We start from the raw sequence: 23,414 nt of genomic DNA, 5'->3' as shown, positions 1-23,414 counted from the left end.
TAGTACAATGTCAAAGTATTCAGGCAAAAATTGAAAATTTTTTGCTAAATTATAATGTTAATTATGGAGAGTTCATGACGGTCGATTATAGAAAAAAAAAAATCTTCATACGTGTAAAATTCTATCCGCACCAAAATAAATATATATATATTTATAAATGTATAATTTTAATAACTCGCAACTTGACGATATACGAGTAGACTATTCTAAAAGTGTAAAAATAAGACGCTTTTATAAAATAATCTAAATATTAGAAATAAAATTGCATTAAAACTGTCTCATTAACTGTATAAATTATAATACAATAAATATGGAAACATAATCATAGGAAAAAAAGTTCACTGAAATGTTTTTAAAGGTTGACTATTTGAAAACGTATATACATTTTAGAATAGATGAAAAAATTTAAGATTTTACCGAAATTATTCACAAAAATTAATCGGCACTCTGCTTTTAATGCTTATAATCTATGACCAATTTATAGAGATACGTAACGGTTATTTAAAACAGAAATTGAAATTAAAAATTTTCATTACGATTTTCATATTGATTTGAATTGTATGTTTTACGTTATGAATTTTTTATAAAATTATAGAAATACATTAAGTATTTAGAAAATAACCAAAAGTCAGAAATTCCACAAAAATATAAAATATAAATAATTGTTTCATTGCAATACATATTTTAAGAATTTAATTTCTATAGAGACAAACAGACGCGAGTTCGTAAGAAATTTTTATAGCTATACTAAGCATGCTACCAATATTTTTCCTTGTATAATAATGAATAAAAAAATTTTGATTTTAAGATTATATTCAAATATATTTGGGATTATTTATTATTTTTAAAAGTTTCTTGTTAACTATGATGAGACAAATATTATTTATTTCATATGAAAACCAGTTAGTTATAACTGGAAATTGTTAATGAAATATATATTTTTTTAATATTAATAATTAATGTACATACATTGAAAGTCATAGAGAAGTAAGTTACTGGTTTAATAAAATATAATTATTATAAGGATAATTTTTTATGTTAAATGTTGATAGATTAAGAAAATAGGTACATATATTTGGAGCTATGCAATAATTTGAAAATTATTATAATTTATAAAGAATGTCCAAGTATAATAAGTGCTATTATGCTGTACATTGTTTTATCTGTTTACATTTTATATAAAAATAATATTAAGGACTAATATTTTAAGTTCATAAAATTTAATAACATAAAAACAAACCTAACCTATAGCTTTTAACAATTAATCAATATTTTATATTAATGATAATTGTAATACCTTACATTTTTATTTTTTTATAGTTGTGAATTCAATACACGTAGCACAATGATGTCAACGTGTTACTTGTTGTAGTGATCTTTTTTTTTATTTGAACAAATGACAAAACATAGGTTAAAAGTTTTTGCATAGTAATAATTGTAGAAAAAACTTCTGAAAAAAATGTAAATTATTAATGAGTTAGGTTAGTAATTTTTATGCTTTAAAAACATTAGGGTATACTACTGTAGTTAAAAAAAAAAAAAATGTACTTAATAAAAAATATAAACATTAATAAAGATTGTTTTTCTGAAAATTTTTAAATAAAATGTTCCTTTTTCAAATTTAATACTCAAAACGTTAGTTTGTATCGATGTTTTCTTATTTTGTGAAGATATTACGTGATAAATGTCAAATTAGCTAATTTTATTAGGTATATAAGTATATTAAATATCGGTATATGTATATAAATAAATATTTTGAAGTTTTTTTCAGTTTTGATAAGTTGACAACTCGAATAGTCTTTAGTTCCCTTCAAATTTGAGGTGTCAAAGTTGTAATGTATTATCGCATAACATGATTGTTAACACGTTTGTTATGGTACCGAATAAAGTTATAAGCAGCATCAGCGAAACGCTTTAAAGTAATCGTTGTTGTATTTCGTCCATAACTTGGTGTAAATAATAATATATTTATGTATGTATATGTATAATGATAAATAAATAATGCATTATAATTGTGAATTTTAACTACCCTTACAACATAATATGCAAAGTGATTCACAAAGCATGCTCATCTTCATTTTGCCCTGTTATAATTTATTCAAATTATGGTTTTTGGAATTGATTTTATTGAAAATGTTTATGATTAATTTAGTTTTGTATACAAATAATTAATAGGATCATGATTATACTGGTTTCAAGATTATGTGGGTTAAAATTATTTGAAAACTGTACTAATTAATTAATATTAATCCATCAACATTTTGTAGTTTGTCAAAACTGTCTTAGTATAAATATTAGTTAATAACAAATACTTAATCCAATATTACATAATAATATATTTTATATATTTTTAAATGCTAATATTTATCCTAAGTAGGTGCACGAGTTCAAATAACTCAGAAATGTTCAAAAATTTAGTTACAGTGAAAAAGGTTGGTTAAAAAAAATAAAAAAAGAAGATTATATCGCTACAGAATACTATAAATATCATGAAAAATCTAAAAATTGGAATCCATTTAAATTTAGGTACTTATTTAATAGTTCCGAAAATCAGAATTTGAATAAATTAGCAATATTAATGGAAAAAAAAACGGAGGCAAGCAGGCTTGTGGTAGCACTTTTATATGAAATTGTCTACACAAATACAATCCTATCGTATACACATCACCCATAATATAATAATTGTAATTTATTATTTGAAATAAATGTCTATATCGTTTTCACTAAACACGCATGTATATATTATTATAATATAATATAGACGCGTCATAGCGGTCGTCGACAGAGTTTCTAATATAAATTTAAATATTAATATTAAACATTTCGCGAAGAATTATCCGTTATTGAGACGCAACTTTTTCAATATTTCATAGAGAGTTATTACAATATTATGTATTATTACCACTTTACGCATTCGCAAATTTATCGTGAATAATAATTTATGCTCGTATCCTGGACATCAAGATCAGATACCTACATCGGCACACCGCTATGATTATATCATACAGAGAGCGTGTAAAATACAAAAAACGGGTAAAAACGTTATCGCCCAACTCTGTGCAAACTGTACACACCGCATACGCATCGTATATATTTAGTTTCGATTATAGGTATACCGCTTTGTAGTTTTGATACGTCCATTCTTGTATATTGTATTAATAAGTACTCACCTATATTATAATTTCAGCTTTAGCTACATCGTATAATAATAAAATATTTTAAAAATAATGGTTTTTATTGGTCGTTAGGGTGGCGAATAAGAGAATAATTAATTGGTACATAAATAGCGACCGCGCTTACAATAATAATGCAAAAAAAAAAAAAAATAAACACACTATTTTGATTATAAATTTTATGTACATGAGAACTGTAATCGAAATCCAACGCGGATAGAAATGCAAAAACAATGATTATTTAAATACTCGTGTTAATGGTTTAATGGTTGTATAATAATATTTAATATATATATATATATATATATATATATTATACGTATTATTATAAACCATTATTGCTTTTATACCATGCAATTCATGGAAGAATATATTTCATATTAATGAAAACCGAGCTTTCTGCCAATATGTATAATACAGTTTTATTTTTTTTTTTTTGCTACGCTAACGACGTTCTGGAAAATCGCAATAAACGTTCGATTAGTAAAAAAAATAATAATAGATATGTATATTGTATATCTATGTACGCGTATTGCAAACAAAATTTAATTTATCGCGAAATCGTTTTATTGATATTACATATTAGTATTATGTGTTAAAACGCACGCATAAAACTACGACATCACCGCGGTAATCACAGCAATCAACCACGAACATATGATATTGAATAGCAAGGATGAAACGTCATGTATAGATACTTGTGCTAAACAATCGCGTCCTGATACAAGTATCCATACACATCAACAACTGATCTACGCGTACAAACGCACAAAAATCAAATTAAATTACATCGATCAAGTATAGTTAACAGAGTTTATCTGCGGATTCAGGTAATTAAATTACAACATACTTATTAGCTATTACCTACTCTACTTAGGAATATTAACTTCATTCATTACACGTGCACAAGGTACCTAAAGAAAGTTTATCTTAAATTGTTAAAATAATAGGTAACACAATATACAAATTGTATACACTAATCATGGCGAAACAAAGCTTGTGAAAAAAAAAACACACTGCATAATATGTTTATACAATGTATATATTTTGAATTATTACATGATATTTTTATATATTTTTTTTTACATTTATTTTACGATAAATTAAATTTTAAAAATATCATGGATAATTAATTGTGTAATGTGTACTATATTCTGTATTCCAATTGTGATTTTAATTTCTATGTTATTAATATAGTTGTTATATGTTAAGTTAGGTTAGTCAATATATGGGTATATACATATTTATTATAAAAATAATATTGATATTAGTTATTGTTTATATCTGCGTATCGATTTTTAAGCATTAAAAGCATTAAAAATCTGTGTAAAATGGATAGGAAAATATTGTCGGTTGAATAAATAATAATTTTTCAATTATTTAATTGAAAAAGTTAATTTTTACATAAATATATAATGAAAAATTAAGTTGGTAAGAATCAATTTTCATAGTGTTCGTAGACAATTCACTAACAGTTAACCAACTGTTAGATTGCATATAAGAATATTAAAAAATCCTAACTTAACCTGTGTGGGGGTCTGTTGCTTAGTTCTTCCTTGATTTTCATTTACTCCGGCCTTGGATATGAGGATTTTGTATGATAGCAGCTACATTATGCAATTTGACTGTTTGAAAATATTTTATTAGAATATTATACATTGGAAGTATATCAAAGAAACAGATCTTTATCTAATATATTTTTCATTTCTTCGACGGAATGCATATATATATATATAATATGCATGATGTATACGAGAAAAACTTTCTGAACACTCTTTGAACAATGAGTTCTGAATTTGGTATGATATTTTAAAATCTGCAGAGTGAACGTTAAAAACATTCGTTTAACAATGTGTATAAGTGTGTATAGGTATATGTATGGATGTTTGTGTGTAATTTTTTTTTATAAGATACTTTCTGAGACGTTAAAAGTGTTGCAAAAAGTTTTTATTAAATTGAAAATGGACACAGAAAGTAAATTGAACTTTAAAGGGGTTATTTTAGCAAACAAGAATAAAGTTTTTTTTTGGAATTGAAAAAAATTACGTTATAAAAACTGCAGTGTGATTTCTAAGAATATTTCTGTATAATCGTAAAAAACTACATTGAATTTGCACATTAAATTGTAGCCCAAAATATTCATTTGCCGTCAGTTTCGGTCGTACGAAATCAAAAGAGTATATTTCTTAAATCATACCATCAAGAAGTACATTGCATCTGTTTTAGACAACAATGACATACACGCCGTATAAGGCTTATACTACAAGCAATACTATATTTCTTCAAACCCTGCGTTTATAAATTATAATATATGTACGTATGTATATTAATTGTATTATATACTGTCGTCGCTTGTAAACGTATGCGAGTATTTAGATAACAACATTTGGACAGGTATATAATGTAACAACACAATAATATGTATAACAATCTTGAGCCGAGATGAACTCAGGGAGACAATAACGAATATAATATATTTATATGTCTATGACGTCTGTCCGCCGCAACTCACCCTCCACCCAATCGTATGAATTTAAAATAATAATATTATGGACTACAGGTGTCGACGAAACGCAGTTGTGTATTACACAAACCTGTTTTTATTTTTTTGAGAATATTTTGTATCTACATCAACAATACGCGCATATACACTATTTACGCATCTGTACGCCGTTTATTATGATATTATGTAGTATTGCAGTATAGTACGTAATAGTATATTTGATGATCATTGGAGAAAAATAAAACGAAGAAAATATTTTGACTGTCAACCCGGTTAGGTTTGAAGTTTTAGACTATACTAATAACATATATAATGGGTGTTACCCATACGGCCATAGCTGTCCAACTGTGCTTATAAATTATAATTACACGATAATATTATAGAATATCGAAGTTTCTGCAGTCGCGTCGACTATCACCCCTACGTAATGCACCCATAATGTAATATAATATATATATATATATTAATACCAACATTACAGGGTCGTGGACTTATCGTGGTTTACCACGTTAATGCGCAAGAAAACACTAAATTACACGGTTTTCGTTACTTTATTAATGATTACTTAAATCGGTCCGTAGAAAGAATCGAGAACCGCTTTATTTACTCACTAATTTATACATAAATTATATATATTAGAATATCATATTAAATCGTTTTTCAGTGACACGACTAGAATTTTTTTCTTTCAACATAAATATTAATATAAGTAATATTAAATATTATCTTATTGGATTAAGTTAGGTAGGACTGATAAAATAAAAAAATAAAAAAATGTTTAATTAAAACTTTTTATATTAACAAAGTACTATACGCGTATTACACAAGAAGAAATTCGCATTCAGAACGATTCAGAGAGCTACTGCTGTACCTACTAATATCTATTAATTATTAAATTTCTGGTAGTTTACTGTTAATGTATTTTTATTGTATTATTGATCGTTTACGAGGCAACGGATCGACAACCCTAAACTAGGTATCGAATAAAATAAAACAAAATTGTATGGGTACATAATATATTATAACATATAATAAAGCTGAAATCAAATATTGAATTAGTAGTACATTGTTATCGCCGCCGAAGATTTCAATGGGTTTGTGGGTTTTGGTTAGCGTACGGTCATTAATGTGATGGATTCTAATTTTAAATATAAATAGAGAATATTTTAAATATAAATTGTGATTGTTTCAATACATATTTTTTAATCGACTACCAGCTATATGTAGCTCATATTATGGTATGAATTACTAATAAGTAATAACAAACCAGATTGAAATCAATGTTAAAAATGTATATAAAATTTAAGTGGATAAAAATGTAAATTAAAAAATAATAGACATTAGATATGTATTTTTGTTCCACCTTAGCGGAATAAGACTAGAAATTTATATCGTAAGATATAGTGGAGACGCCACAAATACATGTCCGAAACGGTACCTACGATGTTCATAAAACTGTGAGCGCTCAAAAATGTCGAAATATGCAAAAATATTCATAAAAAAAAACCGTGTTTTTTATGGACTACGTTATGAAACTTATTGTGCATATCTATAAAACATATAATCAAAATATTGTGTATGAGAGTATGAGACAGACGACCAGTAAAAATAAATATATGCAAATGTACATGGATATTGCACAAAATTTAGTCACAAACTCACGTTCACTGAAAAAACAAATCTGAACTATATAGCGATCAGCTGTATACAGATATAACGGTTCTATGTAGTTTTGCACTGTCGAATATTAAAAATGCAAAAAAAAGTACACATAATAGCACTGGCATAAAACAGCCGATTTAGTGTTCTACAAACACTCTCCGAAAACTCAAGTTGTGCTTTAATTTTATAGTTTGGCTATACTTACCTATGTTGAATCTTTTATTTTTTGGTTTCGAGGATACATACTTATTATATCCTAATCTTCCTAATTACCCACCGTAAATGTTTTCTATGTACGTGTCCATATTGATATTTGTAGACTTGTGTCGTAGAAAGTGAAATCGATTCGATTGTCTCATTTATTGACGATAAAATATTATTCTCGCCTGATTTAAAAATAATAATATGAACGCGTAATATCACGTAACGCCGCGTTGACTACGATGCAAGTTTAATATATTATTCTATGAGGTTTAAAATATGTATAGAAGATATCTACTAGAAATGTATAAAATGTTATTTATGTTATAAACATAAATTGTCTGTCGTCGAACAGTACTTATGATACTAATAATATAATAATAATACAATACTGCATAACACGTAATCTGTATACATATTATATAATATATACATATAAATTATATTTACATATAATGTATTTCGCATTTATCAATTATCATATTATACATTATGTTTACCTAGTGGTGGATTAGAATTCTTGGTTTGTGGTTAATATAATAATATCTCGTGTTCGCAAAAAAAAAAAAAAAAATAAATTTATTTAATCAGTTAGATTATGTTTAACGAATCTAATAGTAAAGAGTTGTTATACCTATATCCATGATAATACGAACTGGATTTTTTTTATTTGTAAATCACCATAATACATAACTGATTATATCATAATCAGATACAAATTGTTGATTAAAATCTAAAGATTTACTTGCTTATAAAAACTATTATGATAGAAATGATAAAATTGAAATTTTTTTACTTAAATAGTATATTTAACTACTTAAGCCGGTAATACCAGTACGAAATACTAATAATAACAGTACATATTTCAGTTATAAGTTATTAAACAATAATATATAAGGATTTTCATTTGTGTTATTTAATTAATATTCAGATACTCCATATTTCCGGAGAAATTTTCAAAATCGTGACCATGTAGTTATTACATACATAGCATTTTTTTTTTTTTTATAAGTATCGATTTTACGTTTTCATTGTTCAAGTATAGAAATATTATTGTTTAGGTACTTTCTATATAATATTTAACGAGTTCGACATAAAGTTGTCTGAAAATGTTCATACGCATCATTGTATTATTTTATTTATATATATTGCCCACTATACCTTAGGGCTTCGAGTGAACGAAAATTTGTAATAAATGTATACAATATACATATAAAATTGTGTAGGTATGTAATATAAGTGGCGTGTAACTTGTATTTTTTTCAATTGGGATGTCTGGTCTCATACAGGTATAAAATACTTCAATGACCCGGACAAAGTGCACATATTATATTATAATATATTGTAACAATATAAACCAATAATCCGTGTAAAATTATACATTTTGACTTTTAAGTTACATTATGTGACCTATGGAATATATACTCGTAATAGGGACGCGCTCATCGATACTTTATATTACATTTTATTGCAGTTCAAAGGAGTATATTCCCTTCCCCCTTAATTAGGCCAGTGATATCATGTAAAGTATAATATATCTATACATATGTACACCGATATGAGTTGATCCATATTCCTATTAAAAAATTGCACTTATAAACCAACTACCCCGAGAAATGGTGAGTGGACGGGGGGAGGTTTATGACACTCGACACTATGAGTTATAATATAATAATAAATTATATATTATATATTATTGTCGGGGGATTCGAGTCCAGCTATTTTTTTTTAATAAATTGGAAAAATCAGTTAATTATATTTCATACCTATAATATATTATAACACTGCCAAGGTCAATATTTTATCACATAATGATCTTAGTACACTCGTTTAGTCATATTATAGTTATTGAATTAAAATAAATTGAAAATTTGCAAAATTTGTATAATTAGCATACCAAAACAAAATATCCCCTTTCTCCAATTTCCAATGTTAAATTTGGATTTCTCTTAATCCTCCGTCCTTGTTTGTTAAGCAAATGTAAAAGGCTATCCATTTTTGATTTTAGTCTGTAATATACACATAATATATAACGAGTGAGTTTATTGGTGTGCACTTCAGTATTTGTATGCTATACTTATAATAATATGTTGTACACGCGTGTGTACATAATTTCGAGGCGCAAAACGGTTTGGGTTTTTTAAATATCGAGTGTGGCAGTCGACGAATGGACTGGCGGCGAAATTTGCAAAACTAACATATTAAGCAAGTTGTGTGATTCGGTGCGTGAAGTTATAATATTATATACGAGCGAGGCGTACAGGGTTCGTCGGTGGCGACGGTGGTGGTGTTGAAGGTACTTGCGCGTACACTGGGGGGAGGGGAGTTGTCTTGCGAAGAAGCGTTTTGTTCATACCTAAATGTCAGCGACTCGGAAAACAGCTCGTCCGTATCAAATCCTACACCCCCACACGTCCAAAAATACCCGCGACTCACTCGTAGGTATTATAATATAATATATATATTTATAATATGTATGTGTGTGTTTTTATGCGTGTATGTGTGTGTGTGTTTTTACACGGCCATACCGACAAAGGACTATTAATTTTATACTAATATTGTATTGTTCGCTTTTGTTATATAATATTGTTATTATTATTAAACTCAGAACGTACTGCTGGGGTTTGAAGTGTATAAAGTGTGGCTATGTAATAATCATTATAATACTGTATGTAAATAGCGTGAGTTGAAGTTATATATTATGCTTATTTATATTTATAGTTTAGTACCTATTGCAGTAGTGGTGACTGTTATAAATATGATACATACACCTACGACTCAAAAATGAAGTATTATTATTTATTATGACGTATGATCAATGGATAATAATTTATTGTGGACTGAGGCTATAACCTATTTAATAACATTATATTATTATTCATCTGTAAGGATTGAAATCGAACAGAAACTTATAATTTGAAATACCGAGAAGGATTTTTCAGTTATTAGAGATTTTGTTTAGTTATAAATTATAATAAACTCTACGAGATGTTATAACTGTTTACTTTTTCAATGTTTTAACCGATTTTTGTCAAGAATTTCACATAAACATCACGATAACGCGATTTTGGTCTCAATAACTATATAATTCGTAAATTATGTACGTATAATATCATACACAACTGTATCGGTAGGTACAACCCATTTATACTGCAGTTGACGATTACATAAAAGTATTATAAGGTCTCACAAAATATTTTATCTTATTCTTATTTTTATACTACGACTGTAAAGACTGCCGACATATTATAGGCTGTAGTATTATTGGTAAATTGTATAATATATTAATGATATTGTGTCTACGATTCCAATTTTATAGTAAATTTAAAATTAGTACTCGTTCTAGTCGTACCTATGATGTGCATATGACCATAAAGTGCTTTGTTGTTCGATATAACATAATATAGTAGTGTAGTACGTATCAGTACATCGTGACGTATTATTAATACAATATCGATGATTGATAATTGCGTTTGAATGATGTATAGTATATTATGGAGAATTATGTATGCATAATCGTCAATAAAATATACTACCATTATTGGACGATTGGTCCTGGCGATAACAAACAATATAACTGTTTAAAATTTTTAATGATTTCTGGTCGTCATATCATTATAAAGCATTCTTTAGATAAGCATGGGTATAAAATCAAATTGACATGTCTCGATATAATGTATAATATATAAATATTAAGTAGGTTGAAGTAAATCATGTATTGTCTTTGAATTTATAATACGTAGGTATACAATAATACTAGCTATAGTATAATATTTAATCATATAATGTAATAATATAATAGACAGTAATTGTATTTTTTATGTAATATTCATAACAATTATAACTATTAATATTAAAGATGTTGATTTTTGTTTGATTATTATTTCGTTGATTTTTATTTTTGATAAATGTAGTTTAGTTTATTTATCAAAGGATTGAAAATTTAAATTCCAGATTTTCTAGAATTTATCAAAGAGGCTTTAAAAAAAAAATTGAATTTTAATAGATTATTCATCTATATGTAGACCGGTTGTTTGCCACAATACGTGTGTCGTATATATTGGATTTAAAGAAATATTATAATAAACTTGCCAGTGTCTTTGCGATATTACGAAAATAGTTTAAAAAACGATTGCGAGTAAATTACTTTCTGTTTTACCGTTTTTAAAATAAAAAAAATATAATCATTTTCAAAACTAAATTAATACTACCGACAATGGATTATAATGTGGTCCACTACCGAGTTTTGGATAGTCATTGATCTATTAACGAGAAATAGACCAAATGATAATTTTAATATGCAAATACACATATAGGTATAATACGAGTACACCTATTTAAAATTTAAAGCTGAAAAAAATATTTAACAAAGATAATATTGTGTTATATATTATGTTTTAACCTACTACAATATTAATACTATTTGTTATGAATAATTTTGATTTTTAAATAAATGTTAGGATATTTAAATTAGTTTATATTGAAAGAAAATGGATATTTAAAATCTACTGACAGATTATATTGCGTGTGATAAACAAACAATTTGTAATCGAATGACTATAATATAAGTACCTATACTAATGCAGTAATGCGCAATCGAAATAATGAATAATATATTGATATATTATAACAGAGAGACAAAATTGTATAATTCAATAATAATATTGTTACCTAATGATAATAGGCTTAAAAATTTCAGTTTATAGTTTTATCATGGACTTTTGAGCCCAAAAATTAAAGTGTTTGTAAGATTTTTATAAACTGAATTTAAAAAAAGAAGTTAAATAAGCAGTTACTACTCTGCAGTACGTTAGATGTCGAGTGAGTAATAATTATTTTAGGTGTATTAAATTTGAACTTAATGATCTATCATTGTATACGTAAAACGATTCTGAGTGGAAATGATCTATCAATCTATATAAATATAGCTTCAATAAGCGATACGTTTATTTGATATAGTTATTATGAATATTTATTTTACTTTTAGTATTATAGTAAGTATTGATATATTATTTTTCGGAAATAATGCATTTATTAAATTGTTAGTATTTAATTATTATAATAATTATATATATTTATAGTATACTATATAAATTTGTATAACTCTTAATTTAATAACATATTTTTGTAAATACCATAAAACTTACCTATAAAATATAGAACACTTATAAATAGATAATATTTTAAAATAAACTAAAAATGTTATCGCATATATTAAAATTAATAAAAAAAAAAATATATATAAAAGCTTACAAATGTTTTTATGAAATTAAAGTAAAACAGTTAACATATTGTTAAATAAAGTTTAAATAATTTATTTCATCAAAATGGAACTTAAAATGTCTATAAAAATAACCCTTTATATATATATATATATATTAGATTTTATGGTTTCAATATGAACTACTTCTAAAGAGTCCTTGTATTAAATTTTCAACATTTAGATACAAAAAGAAAAATGAATTTTCAATTAAAAAGTAGCTTGCAACTTTTTGCAATATTGGCGAATTTAGAAAAAAATTCAACTTTCAAATAAATACGAGTATAAAATAAAAATTGGACTTGTGTATTTTAATTATTTTTATAGAGATATAAGAATAATTTTTATGGGGTCTTGTATTAAATTTCTTAGCAATTCTAATTAACAAATAATTTTTAATTCAAAATTTATAAAAAAAAAAAAAAAAAAATGGATATAAAAATATCTACAAATAGCTCAAAAATAGGCGGAATATTTTGAAATTTTTTTCGATAACAGGAAATGATAATATAAAAAAAAAATATATATTGGTGAACATTTCAAATTTTTATAGTTATTTGTTTTTGAGTTACATTTATAATCTTGATAAAAAAATAAATAATTTTATTTTAATTATTTTTTTATTTTTATTTTTTCTTAGCTACAACATATTTTTTTTTTATCTGATATTTCAAAACAGAATATTATTCTGAAAATTTTAATACAAACAACTGAAGTTGTTATTTTACTAAATATGAGATATTGAATGTACTTTATATTATGAAAATCATAGTCAGTATGTATTAAACTTGAATTTAAATGCATAAAAAATGATACTAATGAGAGAAGACAGTTTGTCTGCTTATATTTCTTATATCTTATTAAATTATATTTGTAGTATAATTAATAATTTCTATTTCTATTATTTATGTATATATATTTATATATACCTACTGTAAGCTTAACTATTTTTTTTTTTAAATTCAATCGCACAATTATAACATTATTTTATTTAACAAGACCCTTAGTTATTAACTGTACAAGTTAATTTCATCTCTCCAATACGCATTATAGATTGGAGTGTATAGTTCTTTTATTAGGTAAATAGTTTAAAATAAATTTAAATATTTCTAAGATTATTCAAACTAAAAGTGAAATGTTTCAAGTCTCTACATTTTTTGCATAATAACAAATTAACAAATATTGTGCGAATATAATTTATAACTATACATTTGGATATCAAATATCATCTAAATTTGAACTTAATAATTATTATTCATAAGTAATGCATGTTATTTTTCGCTACCAGTTTTTTTTAAATTCCAGTAATAATACTTATGATGACTCTCGTATTACGTTTTCAATTATTTGAAATTAAAATTAAAAATTTTATGAATATTTAATAACGAACTAATTTAAACACTTCCATTACAAATTGCGAAGAATTTCACAGACATTTGAACTTTAAAATGATTATAAAAAAAATGTGTGAAAAAATATTTAGATGTTTTGTTTTAACTAGGTAAGATCAAACTTATGAAAAACTTTGTATTAAATTATCAAGATTTTTGTTCACAAACAAAAATATTATTCAATAGACAATAATCAACTAGGTAATAAAAAAAATATTAGATATTCATAAATAGCACGAAATATTTTGAAAATTGTATCATATCCAATAAGTTGTATCATAAATTATTGGCAAAAATTTAAAAAATAAAATGATTATTTATTGTAATTTGTAATTATAGTTAATTACCTATTACAAGTATAACAATGGTACAGAATAATACTATTAATCTATTTTTTAGAATATTAAAATAAATTAAACTTTAATATTTTGATTTTTAAGAAAGTCTTATTATTAATAAAATTTCTTACTAGGTGTATTTGTATAAGTCGTAAGGCGAAAAAAAATGTATACTTTTTAGAGTACATGAAATCTTTAATAATATGTTGTAGTAGATATGATTATTTTTATAATGCTTTATTTTCGATAGTTGAGCACATTTTATATGAAATATTATTAAAACTCTTTTACGATCGTAAAATAATTAGTTAATAAATTATAAGAATCTTGGAGATTTTTTTCTTATTTATGGTTCAAAGTTAAAAACCTTTTATGCCAATATCTATTACTGAAGATGGACAACGTCTCTCGTTTGATTGAGCTGTTATAGGATTGAGTATACCTGTTAACTTGTTATATTAAAACTCACTCCGAGCAAGTAACAATTTTTTACACATCCATTTTGGTATAATACATAATAATATATAGTTAGGATATTATAGATATTGTACAAAGTATGATAAAATATGTCAAGTCTAGTAGAAAATGTCGCTGAAACGTCATTAAATTAGGGAGAAAATGTCCAACTATGTTATTAGATCGTATTTGATATGGTTGAACATGAAGATAACTTAAAAACATCGTATCAAATTTAAAAAATTTGATCTTTTTGCTGTTGATTTTATAAACATTTCAATAATTCCAGTATTATAAACAGTATAACGAATTATCGAATAAATTATATTTTCATTCCAAATATTACCTATATGATTTTTATAGCAAATGACAATTCAATTAAAATTAAATATTTATCCAACTCATGTATAAGTAATTACAAGGTTAAATTGAAATATATATTTGAATTTAATTTTAACAGTTTTTAATTAATATGTTATTTTATAATGTATATCGCTAGAGCAATCGCTTGAAGCTGTCCTCGACATAAATTCATCATAAACTTTTGAGCGGCGTGATTGGCAGCGTACATTAAAATGTTTTTTTCCTATACGCTAAACTAACCATAGCTTAACCAAATTTAAATTTAGATATACAACCATGACTGGAGAATAATTAGAAGTACCTACACGTAAGTTGACACATATAACTAGTAGGTATAATATATAGTTATAGCTGCAGTATATATATAATACAATAATAATTTTTTCCTTCAAGTTATGGTATTTAAAAAAAAAAAAATATGGTATATTAATATGTTGTAGACTTATGTAATTGATGTAAATATATTTTTAAAACATAATACCCTTGTTTGAGTAAAATACTACGTACAATCGATAGATTCGACGTGAATCGTTTGCGAATAAACAATAATAATCATTACGTGTCACGTGGGAACAAAATGTTGTCGGAAGTTTTATTAGGCTGAAAAAATGCAGTGAGAGTCTAATCATTTAATGATTGATATTATTTTATATCTAACCTGTGTCTGGAATAGAAGCATACTTGATGGACTTGGGTATGATGGACCAGTAGAATGGTATACTTCGTTTGAAGTATCTTCTTTTCCTGAAACATATTGAATACAAACAATTAAATCGTAGTCTAGTTATAACGTGCAGATGTTTGTATGTATGAATATATTATAATACGAGTACATAAATACACATAATATTATGTAATATTAGTCCAAATTATTAATATATTTTAATTATTCAATAATATTATGGAGTTAATCATTCGTATTTATTAAGTCTTGAGATCGGTTTAAGTGTTCCACGCGCATTTTCATCAACTAACCAATAATTAGTACATATTTAAATATATTTTTATTCGCCAACTATCAATTAATATTTTATTATTATATAAAAGTTTTGATTTTGATTTTTATAATGGGATTTTTATTAAGTGATGCTTAAGGCTCAAAATACCAAGTACAAATTTTACTATACGTTTCAATTATCGTAAAAATAAAATAAAATGCATATTTATAAAAAATGAGAGTCTAAAGTAAAATTTTGTGTAGTTTAAGTCTTATAATAAACCAATTTATTTATTAAAATTTTAAAATTTTTTAGGAGAAGTTTATTTATGGCATTGTGGGGGACTACATTATCCTAACTTACCACCTTATATAATTGTATCTATGTTAAATGTTAATGTAAAAGATGCGCTACTTCATCGTATAACTGGGTCTGTCATATTTAATACACCACTGTCTATAAATATGCCAGTGATGGTTAAATATATTTTTTTAGTGAAAAATGAAAATAAAAGATGTTTGCATTTTGGCAAGAATGAAAAAAATTTCCTTTTGAAATCCCTTGGGAAACTTTAGTCTTCTGTGAACATATTGTTATCAATTATCATAATAACTTATTAATATTATATTTTTGTTATGTTTTATGAAACTTCTCGGCTATTATAACTACAAATTATTACGCTAGTTCAAGCAAACTAGATACATAAGAGTGGGTAAGGGTGGGGGATTACTAAACATTTATGTGCGCGTTTAATACATAGTTGGTATTATAGATATAATATGTGTGTGTGTGTGTGTTTGTGCACTGTATAATATCTGTTTGCTGTACATAGTATACTAAGTTTGTAGACATCTCGTGAGGAATGTTCTCACGAGACACATCCGTGGAAAAAATTTCGTTGAAATTGCCACCGGATTTTTGCGTGTTCGTACCAAAAAAAAAAAAAAATAAAATAATAATTATAAAAATAAATAACACTATAGAGACACGAGAAGAAGAATTATGAGAAACGTTTATGCTGAGAGCGCCTGTCGTGTATAAATGTACATGTTACAGGTAATATATGAAAGACTGCTAATGCATACATTATCTGGGAAAGATGAACACCACCTATATTAATAAAACGTTTATTTTGTAAATTATCCGGGTAATTTTTACATACTTATTTACAAATGAGTAGTTCAAGTAAATAATTTGGTAAAATAATTATCGTTGATTATTGTTATTTGATGAAATACACACACATAGTAGATATTTTAGAAGTTTTAGCCACAAGAAAAACATTTGCATAAAATATAATTATAATGCACTATATTTTTTCTGGTAATTAGGATTCTATAAAAATGTAGTCTATCTTAATTAAATGCCAATATTGCAAATAAATATAAATGTAATGCCAAAAGAAAATTTTGAAATTCTGCAAGTTGTGTCCAAATTAAATTTGTTCTAATAAATAATTATATTTAATTTTTAAATTTTAACTAAATATAAAAATAATTTTTTAATTTTATGATTAATAATTAAATAGTAATATTATAAATAATTCTATTTCAAATAAATTTAATTTAGTTTTTGCTTCTAGAATTATATTCAATATAGTATTGCACTATTTTAAGTATTCGGCACATTGATCGTTTTATACCGAAATTATCAGATTACAATTAAAATTATCAGAGTAAATACGAAATTTTTATCCGCAGAACACCGAATAATGTATAATAATTGATTGGATAATGAATATATTATACATATTAAAGATACATAATATAGGTATTTAGGTATACTTAGTGTTTATTTGGAAGCTCTTGATACTTGGATAAATAATTTTTAAAGAGTTTGGACACTTCATAATATAAACTTAAAAAGAAGTTTAACTGACTAATTATAAATTATTTTAAAAATAATAGTTTTTTTTTTTTATACCTAACCTTACCAAATTATCCTAAAACGTATCAATAATGTCATCTTTTAATATATTTAATTAATTTTTATATTAACCAAATATTACAACATTTAATAATGTTCAAGATCTAAAACTTAAATAGTATTTATGTAATCACTAGTAAAACTTATCTACCATTGCTCTATTTCTCTCTCTCTCTCTCCATTAAATCTATTGTTCAAAGATCTAAGTTTGCTATTAGACATTTTAGTTTTGAAAATATTTGTTCACACTTAAAATATTTATGAACATATAATATTATTTGATGATATGCGAAATGTGTTGAATTAACCAGACTTTGTGATTAGTTAAAAAAAATATTCTTGAAAGTTCGGATCGCGATTCACGAGTGATCTGAATATACATTTTACGATTTAAATATGGGTCCTCAACGTTGAAGAATGTACAAAGATTTCCGGCAATTCGCGTCGGCCGAACTCTAATACATTAAACTGCAATTTATCAGGATGAGGTTTACACGACTCGTTTATGTGTAAAATACCGATAATATTATAGTATAATACAAAGTATTGTATTTTATTATTTTAGGTCCATTTACGCGATTCAATATGACAATCGTTATTATAATATTATACGCCGAAATCGCATTTAAACGCGCCGGATGTCCGCGTGCCATAATGATAATAATACATACTAGGTACACTCACTAACCTTTTCTGTAAGACGACAGCATATCGGGTGGTATATTAATTCCGTCCGAAACAATGGTTTCCGGCGTTTTATAATAGTACTAACGATAATAATGTCGTCTCTACAAACGCTGGGCAGCGGTCTAACAACTGCGACGAGTATTGGTCGTCGCCGGCGGTCATCGGCGACGAGACGTTTGCGCTGGCGAACGAGAATAGAAAACGTACGTAAACGGGACGACTTATCGTCGTGTGTGCGAGCGTCGGGCGCGTGCTCCAGAGATTTCAGGAAGGTGCTCGACGAGAGTTCTTCCGGAATCGCGACAGGAACGGGAGGCGCGCACGGTTATTCGAATAACGTCGAAACGGTGTGTTATTATATAATAACGATATTATTATAATTATTATTATTATTGTTATCGTACGTGCGCGTCGACGCGTCCGCTGCGACGGTTCGAGTGCGACAAAATGATGTTACGATTATTAATACGCGCTATTTCTAATATCGCGTACCGACAGCGGCGATGGCCGCGACGGCGTTCGGCGACGTGCGACCGTTTTTCGTGTGCACGCGTCGTGTCGGTCCCCGGACCCTTTGACTAGGACGGCGGGCAGGCGGACGACCCTTATTACGGCCCGAAATCGCGACGGGGGCGGAACCGGCGGGCGTCTCCCCGAGGATACATAAAAACGCGCGCACACACACACACACACACACACACACACACAAACGAGAGCATATTATTATAATAATACAATATAAGGTGCACTGGTATTGTTGTTATTGTTATTATATATTATATATATTATGATATTATTATCATTATAAACTGTTGTTTTGACATGCGCGCTTCTCGGGTTTCAGACCGTACGGGTGTCGTACGGCATCGTGAGCTGGTGAAGTAGTCTGTGTGTAATGGTCATAACGACAATAAAATGATAGTGAAGTCGTAAACGTATATACCGCGGTCGTACGTCGACCGCGACCCCGGACCGAACGATAATGGCGTTGGAAATATACAAAGCTATATGAAGCATTGGACGACGGTATATGCAGAGCCGTGCGTAAGATTTTGGCGTAATCTGTCAATTTTTTTTTCCTGATCTCGCGAGTAATCGTCGCACGACGAACTTGTTCCGTTCTCGTCCTAGCTCGCGATCCTGCAGCGGCGACGTGAAGGTACTCTTTTTCAGGCGCACCGGACTCGAGACTTCGCGGGCCCGGCGGGTAGGCGTGTGTACGCGAGTAGTCGCTGCGGTGAAGTATTGTCACTGTTTTCAATTTGTGTGTTTATGAGACTCTTGTCTTTTTTAGATCCCGAGCTAAGCCAAAAACGTATTGGTTTCATAATACAACGGCGTGGAACTTCGTTTTCTGTTCAAAGACATTTTTTATGGTGAAAAAATGTTTTAAACGACTGGAATATCTGTTCTGATGCGAAAACATGTCTAATAATTGTACTTTGGGTGGTAAAAAGTGAATAACATTTCCCAGCACTAGTTGAAAAAAACGGGTATATTTACGCAAAACCAGTCTAGGATAAAATCTATTTTTATTTGAATATTAAATACTTGGTTTTTTATTCGTAATTTATAATAGATTCAAAAAATGTATAACACTATAATTTTTTTTGTAGAGACTAAATTCAAACATGGATAAAATCAGTTTTTAAACTAAGAAAATGAAATTTAGTTATTTTGTTGTTATTCAAAAATGTTTTTCGTGAGGATGAATTACTTTTTTAAAACAATCATGATTGATTTTATGCTATTGCTTATTTATATCACGTACCTAATCACACCGTTCAATAGTAAGTTAGTGTATTTACTCAAAATTTAACAACAATAATATATTATATAAATATATAATAATATAATAATTAAATATTAATAATATAATAAACGTAATGTTTTTGACAAAAATTAATTCAACCTACCGTATGCCTAATAGTAAAATAGATTATTATAATTAATAATATAGTTATATCATAAAGCAACTATTTTTAGTAACATTATAAAGTGGCAGATCGTCTTTGCTAAGAATTTTTTATCGATTACAATGATTTATCATTAAATTTTTGTTTATTATATACATTATAGCGACTTACTCGGTAATTAAGTACTCTTGACGCCTCCTATTGTACAGAGGTTACTTGATTTCTCCCTTATTTTTTAATCTGTTCATGAGTTACAAAGGAATATTTTGCCTCAAAAGATTTAATATTTTGTGCTGCACTATTTCGAAATATTTTATATTGTGATTATATACCTATTATAATTTCATCGTCCGTGGTGAGCAAGTAACCGCTTTCAACGGCATATACTTAATAATATATTCTTAATTTGTTATCATTACAATTATTGTAGTTGGTAATTATTAACCGCGATCGTCATGTACGTTTTAATTTTTCATAGGTAAAAATTCTATTATATGTCAGAATTCATAACTAATTGTAGGTACATAACATTATGAAATTCATATTTTCAACATAACTAAAATATGAAGAAATTAAAAAAATTCAAGTATTGAAACATTTTAAGTGTATGCATTTTTTTCATAAACTTCTACAATAACTCTAAATCAATTAAATTAACACCACCTCTAATCCTCTTCTAACAAGGTATTGACACGATCCGCTGTTCAGTTATAAAAAAATATAAGTGATTAAAATCGATAACAAATAAAGCTGCGGCTTTCCATGAAATATCTTCGGAGAATTGAACGATGAGCGCGTAATGAGTTATCTGTTTTTAACATATTATTTTGTATGGGTTTTTTTTATGAGTAGCATTTTGTTTTTGTGTTTAAGTTGTGATTGATATGAGTATTTCACTAAAATTTTTCGAAATAAATAAAAACGGTTTATGGGCTTTTTAATTAGTAATTGACCTTAAAAACGACATTATTATCAAAAACAAGATTAAATTTTTCTCGGTTGAGCAATTTTTTTAAATTTAATGTTTTAAAAAATAATAAGAAAAATGTGTAAATGAGTACCTACATTACATTTATTAATGCAAAAATTATTTATTATTAATCATAGGTAATAAATATATTGTTTTGGACGTTATTAATTTTTCTGTATTATATATTATATTTTTTTTTATTGCTAACGAGAGCGCTTAGTTATATATTATATTTTATACGTTAATATATAGAATATTGTTGTGTATTTATTTAATAGATAAAATTAGCTTAAATTGATTTCTTTAAAAAGAAAATATTTTTAAACTATTAGGATTTTATGAATCAAAAACTTTTTCAAAGATTTATAATACGATAGGAAAAGATAACTTTATTATCAGTTTATATTATTAAGGTTATAAATTTAAATAAATTATTTTCGTCATATTTATTTGATTGATTTCAGTAAAAATATGATCGATAAATAGGTATCTACCTGTAAAATTTTACAAATTAATTTATAATTATAGTCTAACCTAATTAGTATTTATAGATTAATTTTGTTATCGTAGGTGAATGTATATATGTATAAATGTATATTACTTTATAAATTTATTAAGATCTATCAAATTTCTATAGTCCATGGTTATTAATGTGGTTTCCTAAAATTATGTCAGAAACATATTTTTGCCTTTTTGTTTGTAAGAAGCTTCAAAATAAACCACATCATAAGCTACATGCCCGAATTTGTCAAGATTCAAAAACTTTATCAAACGATGAAACTTCTAAATTAAAAGCCGTTTTTCTAACTTAATAACGATTTATAAATCTTGTGAAAATCTATACTCAAATTTAATAAACATGACGTATGCTAAATATTTATAAAATTTATTACACATAGGAACTAATAAGTAGGTGAGTCTGAAAAATAAAATTCATATTAAAATATATCTTATGTATATGCTAATTATTAAAGTCTATAATTAATATATTTTTCTTATACCAATTAATTGAATTCAAATCAACATGAAATGAAAAATTTTAATTTTTAAAATCTATATATTTTTTATGATATTTGTAATATTTTTATTATTCTAGAGCTTTTATAAGACTTGCTATACAATTATTCATTTATGTAAATAGAATCAAATAACCCTTTAAAAATTTCCAAAGGAATAAAATTTTGATTTCAAAATGTGTGTATTTTGTTAGAGATTTTGATAAAAACACATGATAAATTCTTAGTAAAGCATTAAAAGCTAATAAAACTATTAAAATATTAACATGTTTGTAAGCTCAAAATATTATTTTTAACAAACGCAACATATTATATTTTTATTTTTACTAAGAAAATTATTAATTGATAACACATGGCAGCTAATCTCAGGTGCTATGAAATACAACACTTATCTTATTTAATTTAGTTGGTTTAATGGCTCTACGTAATATAGGTAAAATTATAAAAGACAATCACTCCATGGATATCAATCACCTCCCAATCAGATGAAAATTAATGAAAATTTTTTTAAATTATCAACAGAATCCACTGCACCCATAGAGTATGAAGGACATAAAAAATAACGGGTATCAAACTAATAAAACAGATACTGCCCAGCTACATCGTAAAGAATA

General features: G+C 26.3%; 1 protein-coding gene across 7 annotated transcripts in view; it reads right to left on the bottom strand.

Moving 5' to 3' along the window:
- The window catches only part of LOC112598357 (probable nuclear hormone receptor HR38), a 72,554-nt gene that overhangs the window by 23,125 nt on the left and 26,015 nt on the right, over positions 1-23,414 (bottom strand). For 3 of the 7 annotated variants that reach the window (XM_025344785.1, XM_025344787.1, XM_025344786.1), the window contains exon 2: positions 16,006-16,091. In XM_025344785.1, coding sequence (XP_025200570.1) covers positions 16,006-16,026 — 21 coding nt within the window. In that variant the 5' untranslated portion in view covers positions 16,027-16,091. Of the gene's footprint in view, positions 1-16,005; positions 16,092-18,899; positions 18,984-23,414 lie in introns of those variants that run through there. The other 4 variants (XM_025344788.1, XM_025344784.1, XM_025344782.1 and 1 more) reach the window with 3 other exon arrangements.

Source organism: Melanaphis sacchari, unplaced genomic scaffold (assembly GCF_002803265.2).
Source record: "Melanaphis sacchari strain LSU unplaced genomic scaffold, SCAv2.0 Contig47_pilon_pilon, whole genome shotgun sequence".
Classification (NCBI taxonomy): Eukaryota; Metazoa; Arthropoda; class Insecta; order Hemiptera; family Aphididae; genus Melanaphis; species Melanaphis sacchari.
Note: the sequence above shows the minus strand (reverse complement) of the source record. Positions and strands in the feature narration are given on the sequence as shown.